General features: G+C 48.3%; 2 protein-coding genes across 2 annotated transcripts; both read left to right on the plus strand.

Annotated features, from left to right (window-relative positions):
* The first annotated feature begins 463 nt into the window (after positions 1 to 463).
* On the plus strand, positions 464 to 2,386 carry LOC127327193 (CBL-interacting protein kinase 19). The gene has a single exon (XM_051353964.2). The coding sequence runs from the start codon at positions 670 to 672 to the stop codon at positions 2,215 to 2,217; it is 1,548 nt and encodes a 515-aa protein (XP_051209924.1). The 5' UTR covers positions 464 to 669; the 3' UTR covers positions 2,218 to 2,386.
* Positions 2,387 to 6,298: 3,912 nt separating this feature from the next.
* LOC127327192 (tubby-like F-box protein 9) lies at positions 6,299 to 10,615 on the plus strand. Its single transcript, XM_051353963.2, has 4 exons — positions 6,299 to 6,832; positions 7,524 to 7,611; positions 8,816 to 8,945; positions 9,862 to 10,615. The coding sequence occupies exons 1-4, from the start codon at positions 6,491 to 6,493 to the stop codon at positions 10,433 to 10,435; spliced, it is 1,134 nt and encodes a 377-aa protein (XP_051209923.1). The 5' UTR covers positions 6,299 to 6,490; the 3' UTR covers positions 10,436 to 10,615.
* Positions 10,616 to 10,834: the final 219 nt, after the last annotated feature.

Here is a 10,834-nt window from a genome sequence, read left to right on the forward strand (position 1 = left end):
TCAATTTTGGTTAATGAAGAAATTAAGAACCACCTAAATTGCCAAAATTTAGTACGGAGTAACTTTGTTCTTAATGTATATAAACATTAAAATAAAATATTAAAATAGAAGTATGAGAATATTAGGAATTCATCTACATTTAGATGTATCTATACACTAGTATCTCCGATATCCTAGTGTATAGATAAATCTTAATTTATTAGAAAAATAAAAGTATGAGAATATTAGGTTGTGCTGTGAATTTTACTCTGATTTATTATTGTCGCCAAATTATTTCAAAGCAGAAGGCAAGCTGTTTCGGCACCCAAAGACGTCTCCAAGATTCCCAACTTAATCGGCAATCATAACCACAGGTCAAGCTGAAAAAGGCAGGTGATTATGAAGAGACGCAATGGCATAGAGCTGTTGCCTCTCTACAAAAAGAAGTTGGCATCGAGCTGTAGACACGGAAGAAACCCATTTAAAAGGAGGAAGAAGAAGAGAAGGGAAACAAAAAGGAAAGAGGCTCTGCCCGACCGACCGACCCAGCCAGCGCATGAAAAGAGCGAAAGAGCAGGAAATCTAACCTGTTTCTGTTCCTGCTTCTCCTCTCCGGCCACCCGTCCTCCTCTCCCACCACCCAATCCGCGCCTCTCTCCCGCCGCCGCCTCCGCTCGTCCTCCCTCCCTCATGGCGGCCACCCCGCCGTCATCGCGGGAACCGTCGCCGCAGCCCCGGCGCCCCGCCTCCTCCGCCGCGGGAGCCGCCGCCGCCGCCGCCGGCAACGGCAAGCGCGGCGGCCTCCTGCTCGGCCGCTACGAGCTGGGCCGCGTCCTGGGCCACGGCACCTTCGCCAAGGTCTACCACGCGCGCCACGCCGACTCGGGCGAGACCGTCGCCATCAAGGTGCTCGACAAGGAGAAGGCGCTGCGGCACGGCCTGGTCCCGCACATCAAGCGCGAGATCACCATCCTCCGCCGCGTCCGCCACCCCAACATCGTGCGCCTCTTCGAGGTCATGGCCACCAAGTCCAAGATCTACTTCGTCATGGAGTTCGTCCGCGGCGGCGAGCTCTTCGCGCGCGTCGCCAAGGGCCGCCTCAAGGAGGACACCGCGCGCCGCTACTTCCAGCAGCTCATCTCCGCCGTCGGCTTCTGCCACGCGCGCGGGGTGTTCCACCGCGACCTCAAGCCCGAGAACCTCCTCGTCGACGAGCGCGGCGACCTCAAGGTCTCCGACTTCGGCCTCTCCGCCGTCGCCGACCAGTTCCACCCCGACGGCCTCCTCCACACCTTCTGCGGCACGCCCTCCTACGTCGCGCCCGAGGTGCTCGCGCGACGCGGCTACGACGGCGCCAAGGCCGACATATGGTCCTGCGGGGTCATCCTCTTCGTGCTCATGGCCGGGTACCTGCCTTTCCATGACCAGAACCTCATGGCCATGTACCGCAAGATTTACAGAGGGGAATTCAGGTGCCCCAGATGGTTCTCCAAGGATCTCACCAGCCTCTTGAATCGGCTCCTCGACATCAACCCGGAGACGAGGATCACCATGGCCCAGGTCATGGAGAGCAGGTGGTTTCAGAAAGGATTTCGGCCCGTCAGGTTCTATGTTGAAGATGATCAGGTGCACAGCTTGGGTGACACTGAAAGCAAAGAGCTGGGCCTCGAACCTACCGAGCCTCCTCCTCCTCCCCCACTGCCGCCGCCACCACCGCAACAAGAAGATGATGATTCCGGGTGGGAGTCCGACTCATCCGTTGCATCATGCCCTGCCACCCTGTCGTCCGAGGAGCGGCAGGAGCGGCAGCGGCCTGCTGGGCGTCTCACACGGCCTGCAAGTCTCAACGCCTTCGATATCATATCGTTCTCAAAGGGATTCGATTTATCAGGCCTCTTTGAGGAGCGAGGGAGTGAAATGAGATTCATCTCAGCAGAGCCCATGCAAACCATCATTACAAAGTTGGAGGAGATTGCTAAGGTCAAGAGCTTCTCCATCCGGCGCAAGGACTGGCGTGTGAGCATAGAAGGCACAAGGGAAGGGGAGAAGGGGCCATTGACAATTGGGGCTGAGATATTTGAGCTCACACCGAGCCTCTTGGTGGTCGAGGTGAAGAAGAAGGCAGGCGATAAGGAAGAGTATGATGACTTCTGCAACAAGGAGTTGAAACCTGGCATGGAGCCTCTCGTGCACCACCAAACAGGATCCGCTCCAAATGTACTTTCTTATACTCACTAGTTCTAAAGCTAGTTCTCTTGCTTGAGAGGAATATAAAGAAATTTTGGATTGAAAGGATGTGCCTTTATATACGATGAAACATGGGACCTGTGTAGATAAATGATATTCATATTTCCTCAGTCCTTTTGTACTGTTATTATCCATTTACACAATCCAAAATGTTACTCCATATGCTAGTGTTTCATGTGCTTGTTGTAGTTCTTATAGTCTAAAGGAGTGCCGGATTTCGCTTTCACTACACTATTGAAGCAGTCTCTTATTATTATTTTTGTCTTGGTTCATGTTTTCACGCTAAATTCTGTTATATTCATCATCTACGGACTTGATTTGTAAATTACCAATTTCTTAAAGAGAAATGTAACCCTTTGAATTTTTGTGTGTTCGAGATATGAATAATCTAGCTGTTCTATGACTTCAGGAATTATCTTAGCTCATCATACAAGTATCACTGTATAATTAGAATGGCCATTGGCTCACAGATGTTGAGCTTCACCAAGATGCTAATTGAGACCATTCTGTCAGATAAAAACAAAATAGGGATCTGAGGAATTTATGCTCTACGGGCTATGAGACAAAAAAGTTCTTTTGATAATTTCCACTGAACACAAGTGTGAGCTTGAATCCACTAGTGAGATTCCATCTTCTAAATTAACACAAAATTGTGTTATTTTGAAATAATACCCTTGGAACTATGTGATTGTTAGAGACTCAAAAGTCTAGTAGTTATCCTAACTTAAGGGATTATCTTAGCTCATCAAACAAGTACCATAGTATAATCAGACTGGCCATTGGCTCACCGATGTCCAGTTTTACCAAGATACTAAGTGAGACCATTCTGTTAGATCAAAACAAAATAGGGGTCTGAGGACTTCATGCTCTACCGACTACAGAGACAAAGAAGTCCTCGTGGTAATTTCCATTGGATTGAACTGTGAACTTGAGTCCAGTCTATTAAATCAAGTCAGATTCTACTTCTGAAATATTACAAAGGCATTTCATTCTTTCTCCTTTTCTCTGTCAAGTTGGTCTTGACGGAATCCAAGCTCAAGCAGAAGTGAAGGTTCTCAAATAATAAAGTTTCTGTTCTTGCAAGGTCGCCATCTAATCAGTATTCAGAAAGAGATGTGTTCACTTGATACTCTAATAACTGTCTATTGGTTCCAATCTGTTGGTCCAGGAATAGGAAATAGAAACTGAACTCTAGTTCTTATCCTTATTGCTGCAAGCAATGCGAATGCAGAAGACCAGTAGCTCTGCTCTCTTGTGTAGTCTTGCAGGTCAGAATGGGCAAGACACTTCCCATGTATCATGATTCTGGAGTTAGGATGAGGAGGAGAACTATAGGACTGGAGGTGCGTGAGGAATTCTAGGTTGGAGGATGGCCAGTCCAGGCTGCTGGAACAGAAAATTGGACACTGCTATGATGAGTATGGTAGGCGTGACACTGAATAAGATGAAAGCGAACCAGGTTAGGAGTCACACTAAATTATTTATGTTACATATGTACATTCCTAATTTATTCTATGTACATCGAATATTTATATGTTATTTGTGATGAGGTACAATAAGTACATTCTGCAGCATAAAAAGTGTAATTCTGAAAATATGGGGTACTTGTCAAGTTTTTTTCCCCATGCAATCATATGAAGTTTGACAACATAACTCAAAAAGGCATCCGATCAATTTCTTTATAAATCATAACTTATAACAACATTATAACGGGACAAATTACAATGGGTAGTAGGTCAAATCAGGCCAATAATTATGATGAATGGATATTTCGCTACTCGTGGATACAGTCAGGGCCTGGCTGTAGTGCAAAATAGATGCATGCTTAATTAATAATCTTAGATTACGGATGTCTACTTATCTAGTTCTGTACTTCTGTAGATGCATATGCAGTGAAATTGACTGTGAACTCCTTCTGTAGCACCATTTTTTAATTAATAAATTCACTCCATCAATTCAGTTGGGAAGCACTTCGAGTGGAAAATCAGTGCGGCACGAAGGAAGGGAAGTATGTCGAAAATACCCATGCTTTCATATGGCATGCATATCAGAATGTGTGTAGTATCCAGTTGTTATACTAACCACCTTTTCATGTTTAAATTACAGAAATGTTGAATCTTTCCTACTCATTAAGGCCAGCTGCACACCTAGGGCATGCCATCTGCTCTGGTATTTTGCTGAACAAGGATCTAGGGTGCAGTCAGAAAGCGTAAGCAGGGGCAAACCCATAGTAAAAGCAAAGTGTGAGCAAAGTCAAGAGCCTGTTCCTTGTACAAACCTTGAAGCCACTGCTTTGCCGAATCCTGCCTGGAGCTCATTCAGTACCTGGGGGTTCTTATTTTCCAGGGTTGTGTTTATAGTTACCCGAGGCTCATGTTTGGCAGACTCTTAAATTTGATTAAAATGTGAGAAGTGAGAGGACAAGAAGGCCTTGATTTGGTCTTGGTACATGAATAACTGGACTGACATTTTGTTACTGGCTACAGGTTGACCTTGGCCGGTTTGAAGCTCACAGGGAAGTCTTCTCTCTCGGATGACTGGACTGCTGGAGCTAGTAACCGGAGATTTCTCCAGAGTTTGGCTGAGCCTAGAAGAAGCGGTAGGAAGGACTTTGACTTGAACACTGGACAGCCACCAGTTAGAAGATGGTGCGGAAGTTCCCCCTCTAGCTCGAGGAGAGCGTAGAAGCAGTCTTGGTCGCAAGCGCTTGGCTAGTTCTGAATGGAGCTTCAGTAAGCGCTGATGATTTGCACAGTCAAATGACCAAAGGATAGCTTGTTCTGCAGCTGTCACCTGATCTTCGTGTCTCTTCGCTGTTGCACATGGATGGATTTCACAGGGTTGGTTCACTGTTCTCTTCGCTGTTGCACATGGATGGATTTCACAGGGTCGAGCCTAGAAGAAGGCTAGTAGTGGCAGCATTTTTGTTTTTTTAGTTGAACAGTGTACAGCCACCAGTTAGAACGCGGTGCGCAAGTTTCCCCTCTAGCTCGAGGAGGGTAGAAGTCGTCTTGTTCGCAAGCGCTTGGCTAGTATTGTATGGAGCTTCAGTAAGCCCTGATGATTCGCACAGTGACATTGATGACCCAGCCTATCTTGTTCCTCAGCTGTCATGCCCGTACGTGTCTCTTGGCTGTTGCACAACAACGGGCTTCTCTTCAGCTCGCTGTACACGGATTTGCCGTTTTCTTGGGGCATCGTGCTTTCGGCTCGTGCAGCGCAGCTCAGCTGAGCATCTGATTCTGATCGGTGCAGGCAATTCGATCGGCAGCGTCGACGTGGCCCGGCGACGGCGTCAGGAACAGGTAAACGATGCTGTCCATCGCGCGCCCGCCTAACCTCTCGAGTGGCGACCGGCGCGTACGCTACGCCACGCACGCCGCGGCCGTGAGCTGCAGCAGCCTGGAGGTGTCTGGAGTCTGGAGTGTGAACGCCGGAGCACGACTTCCACCCGCTCGCTCGCCGATGGTGAAAGTCTAGACCGGTAGTCCACGAGACGACGACGCGAGGCCAGCACCGGACCGCCGGGCTGGACCGCACCGAGCGGGCACGGCACACGTAGCCACGTAGGCCCGTCCGTGCTCACGTCCAAGCGCGCGTGCAGCCTGGAGCAGTGCGCGATGGGTACTACGCGTGGACCGGAGCACCGAGGGGGGGGGACGCATGCACGGTGGCGACGCCCCCCCTGCCGCTGTCGCTCCGCCTGTGGCGCCCCGGGTGGACACGAGGGGGCGTGTGGGCGCGCGGGGGCCGGCGTCGCTGTCGGCCGGCGGTGGTTGGTCCGCCATCTCGCTCGCGGTGAACGGATCGGAGAGCGTCGAGTTCACTGGCGCCCGTCGTGCGCGGCACCGTCGCCGGGACACGGCCTCCGTCGTCTCGTCCCCCAAGGTTCTTTACCATTTGTCAGGACAACCGTGATCACCACCGCCGGCAGCGTCCACGCGTGGGCCCGCCGACCTGCCGGTCCCGGTCCCGCGCGTCATGCCACACGGCGGGGGCGTGCGGTTCGGGGCGAAAAGTTGGGCTTTTTAAGACGCCGCGAGCACTTATTTATCTGTGACCCCAAACTTTTCGCTCTCATTATCTATCTATCTCCTTTTTTTCCTTTTCCGCACTCTCGCCGCGCTGCGCTGGTCGTCTCCTCTCCGATCCCCTTTATCCGCGCCCCATCGTCCCGCCCGCCCCCTTTCCATCTCTCGCCTCGAAGCTTCTAGAAGCTCCCGAGGTGAGAGATCGCCCTACGCCCCTACCCTCCAGCCCACCCATGGCCCTGTGGCGGCGCAGCTCCTCCTGGCTCTCCTCCTGCTCCCGCTCCCCGCTCGGCGCGGCCGGCATCGTCAACGAGGCCAAGGTCTCCCCCGAGATCGCCCCGGACGACGCGCCCGAGGAACAGCAGGACGCCGACGAGGAGCGCTGGTCCCGCCTGCTCCCGGAGCTGCTCACGGACATCGTGCGCCGCGTCGACGCCGGCGCCGAGCGCTGGCCCGCGCGCCGCGACGTCGCCGCCTGCGCCTGCGTCTGCCGCCGCTGGCGCGACGCCGCCGTCTCCGTCGTCCGCCCCCCGCTCGAGTCCGGCAGGATCACCTTCCCCTCCTCCCTCAAGCAGGTGCGTCAGACCCCTCCTCCGATCTGGTAAATTTTTTTTTGGCTGATTTCCGCAAATTCGCGACTGAATTGATGCCTACTCCGAGCACTTCTTCGGAAGCATCTAACCATTTCTCTGCGGCGGCCTTCCGTCACGCGGTTCGATTACGCAACCGACGGGTTGGATTCATGTACGGGGATCCCATTTTTAGACGCGATTGCTGGAATGAACTGGGGCAGATCCGGGCTGTTACGGCAAAAATAACTGTTTAAATTTTGGCTTTAATTGGCGCATCCTACCAGATTTGTCCAACGATTCAACAGATTTGACGACATCCTGCCGCGTAAAACAATCTCTGTATCTCCTCTTTTGGGATTAACGATATCATCTGGTGCAAGCACTCAGAAGCGACGAAACATGCCGATATGCCAGGATTTAGAAGCAAGGAATATGCTCATCTTATCCTCTGTATTTTCTTATTTTGGATCGCACCTTGCTTTTTGGTGACCGATTCTAGTACAGTGATATAGTAGGCCCTAGTTAGTAAAACAGTAGGGGTACTATTAGGTATGTGCCTATATGGAGCTTGCTTATTGTGCCAATTGGCTATGATTCTGGCCTATTGCTGAGAGTATAATGATATGTAAAAGCTTTATTTCTGTTTACGGGGTTCCTTATAACGACTTAATGGATGTATAATTTTTCCCCGCAGTCTGGACCAAGGGATGCGCCGATGCACTGCTTCATCAGGAGGAACAAAAGCAACTCCACCTTTTATCTTTACCTTAGCTTAACACATGGTAAGTATCTATGCCTGTTTCCCCACATTACATTTGTCTATTTAGTAAGCACTGTAAACTGCCAAGTAAGCGACTGAAAGGCATATTTCTTGACCTTTTCAATATTCCTCATCTACCTTAGGTACGTGATGATGCAATCATATAATTTTGTCCCAACTTGTTCAGAATATGGTAACTTTTGTAGGTACTGCCAAATAAGCAGTCCATACACGGCTATAACTTTTTTCCTTTGTCCGTGCTGCGCGTGACCTGTGACGTTGAAATCTTCTTACCAGCATCACAGTCTTGCTTAGAAAACAGGGTGGTACTTCTCGTAATCAGTCACAACTTTCTTGTACCTTCCTGATGAGGACCCGTGCACCCTATTTTGGTGACCCACCAATATCAAAAGGAGACTTTCTCATATCTAAATAGAATCGTATCGAGAAAGCAGGATGATTGGGTAGTTGGGCGGTTGGCAAGTTATTTCAATTTTGAATTAAATACATACCTTGTAGTGATGACGTCTTACCTACTTGACTTGATCCCAAATTCTTCATTCCCAGCATGCAATTTCAAAGTCTTAACTGGCTGACATAACATCTAACCGGTCATACTTTTTTGTGTGTGTGTGTTGACTAATTCCAAGGGTAGGGATGAAAATAGACCATGCTTAGACCGGGTCATTCTGTCGTTTAGTTGTATTGTACCTATAGTTTATTGCCCCCAGCTCCCTATATTAGTTAGGCCGGCTCTCTGCTATTATGAATAGGGTACATGACCAACTCTGCATAGACATTACAGCTTAGGAGAAGTGTCAAAACAGAGACAGCAATTGAACGCAACACTTGTTCATTTGACCTTTCCCATGCTAGTTCCGACACATATTAGTCAGAAATGATGAGTAACTATCGCTCGTGGTCATAACTTGAAGTGTTGTCTGGGTGCCTCTCGGCATTCAAACATACAAGGTTAGGCACTAGTATGTTTGATTGAAGTTCAGAATATGGGTTGAACCCTAATTGTCCACCTTATGACATGCTTTATGTTTTGATTCCATTGATTGTGAACCTCAAGAGATGGTTTATAGATTGCTGTAGTTAAAGTTATAATGTACTAGTTTGACATTGTTGCTCGCATGCACTTATGTTTCCAGTATGCTTAAATGTATACCGGAACACAACTTCCTGTATTCTCAAGTTAATAGTATTTTACGTTTTGACAGCCCTAACAGATAATGGGAAGTTTCTTCTGGTTGCTCGAAGATTCAGAAATGGGGCAAATACCGAATATATCATCTCTTATAACTCCGATGACCTATATCCAGGAAGTAATTCAGGTGTTGGAAAATTGAGGTGAGGTCTCAACATTCCATAGCATCAGTTTTTTTCTGGCTGATTGGTGGATTATGCATGACTATTAGATTACAAAGTACACCTTTTCGATTAAGATTCAAGTGAGGTCACTAGAACTATGATGTGATTACATCAAGCATTGGAACCAGACATCATGTTCACTCCTTTTAAGCTTGTCTTCATTCCTGATGTGTTCTTCCAAACAATCTTAGTATCGTTCAAATAGTATGGTTAGTGAATTAATAAATATCCCATCTCTTATTCTGGTAGTTAATTGCCAACAGTATGTACTTTTATCTGCGTATGCACAATTGAGTCTTGTCCTATGATTGCATCATGTAATGAAGGAACTGATGGAACCTGCTTCCTGATTTTCTGCTTATTATGTACTCCCTCAATTCAATATCAGTTGTCGCTTTATTTAGTACAACTCTGTACTGTATCAGTGACAACTAATACGGAACGGAGGGAGTAGGATTCATTAGAAAAGTGAAAAAAAGAGCAAATTCACAGATATGATCATATGAGTTTTGCTGCCTTTTCTATGCTAGTTCCTTTACAACGTTACTTTGCATTAGAACTTTTGAACTGAAAGAGGACCACATGATGTCTTTGACAATCTGCCAAATACTTCTGTCCTTGCCAAGTTGACTTGGAGGTATGGATAAGCGCAATCATCCCCATGCCGAGCTTTCTTTAGTACTGATTGCATGCACAAGCCATTCCTTTCGCCCCATTGCCATGCAGCCACTGTTGGCTACACCGTTCACATTTTCACGCATTATCATTCTAGCAGAATGTACTGCTCCTGCAAATTTGTTCTAGTGCTTGGTGTACCCAACAATAACTTTATGGAAGTCTATTTCCTGCATATCTATTTGTTGGCCTAAGCATTGTTTTAACTTCACTGTTTTAGATCGGACTTCCTGGGGACGAAGTTTATCATGTACGACAATCAGCAACCATACCACGGCACCAAGACATTGAAGAGTCGATCAAGTCGCCGCTACCCAAGCAAACAAATCAGCGCACATGTTTCGGGCAGTAATTCTGAGGTTGGACAAGTGTCGTACAAGTTCAACTTCCTCAAATCAAGAGGACCAAGAAGAATGCAGTGCAATATCCAGTGCCCTGTAGGTCAGGGCCCTGTAGGTCAGGGCACTGCGTCGGATCCATCTAAGGAGAAGCCACAAAGCACCTCGAGTACCTTGTCTCTAAGAAACAAAGCGCCTCGTTGGCACGAGCATCTGCAGTGCTGGTGCCTGAATTTTCATGGCCGGGTGACCGTGGCCTCGGTGAAGAACTTCCAGCTCGTCGCCCCAGCTGGTACCAGCAATCCGTGGGGCGTCGGGGATGAAGAGACGGTGATTCTACAGTTTGGAAAAATTGAGGACGATGCGTTCACGATGGACTTCCGGCATCCCCTGTCAGCGTTCCAGGCGTTCGCCATCTGCCTCACCAGCTTCGGCACGAAGCTGGCTTGTGAATAAGTGTAACTGTTAATCTATCATGTATAGGGGGTGGCGGATATCCTGAACTCTTATGTCCTGCTAATCCGAGAGAAAGGGGTGGGCACACTGCAATCTCGCTGTTCTCTTTCTTGTTGGATGATGAGTGGTGGATTTGACACTTACGGTGGTTGTTGTTGTAAATGGCACACTGTTTCTTCTCGTGTTTTGCCCATGGAGCAGGTGGTGTACCTTCCCCCGATGGTCTTTTATCTTCACGGTAGAAGCTAGATAGACAATATATTTCCAGTTTGTAGTGATGAAAAGGGGCGCAGAAGCAGTCATGGTTTGGAGCTGCGATGATTAATCATGACGCAGGAGAACGACTCAGTCATCTAGTCAGCTGCTGCGCCACGAGCATCTGCACGAGGTAGACGTCAG

Source organism: Lolium perenne, chromosome 1 (assembly GCF_019359855.2).
Source record: "Lolium perenne isolate Kyuss_39 chromosome 1, Kyuss_2.0, whole genome shotgun sequence".
In the NCBI taxonomy this organism is placed as follows: domain Eukaryota; kingdom Viridiplantae; phylum Streptophyta; class Magnoliopsida; order Poales; family Poaceae; genus Lolium; species Lolium perenne.

What these genes read in the sequence shown, in the direction of transcription:
- LOC127327193 (XM_051353964.2), top strand. Translation starts at nt 670, where the DNA reads ATGGCGGCCACCCCGCCGTCATCGCGGGAACCGTCGCCGCAGCCCCGG.
- LOC127327192 (XM_051353963.2), top strand. Translation starts at nt 6,491, where the DNA reads ATGGCCCTGTGGCGGCGCAGCTCCTCCTGGCTCTCCTCCTGCTCCCGC. An exon ending in TTACCTTAGCTTAACACATG is followed by an intron (nt 7,612 to 8,815) that starts GTAAGTATCTAT and finishes ACGTTTTGACAG; the next exon opens with CCCTAACAGATAATGGGAAG. An exon ending in TCAGGTGTTGGAAAATTGAG is followed by an intron (nt 8,946 to 9,861) that starts GTGAGGTCTCAA and finishes TCACTGTTTTAG; the next exon opens with ATCGGACTTCCTGGGGACGA.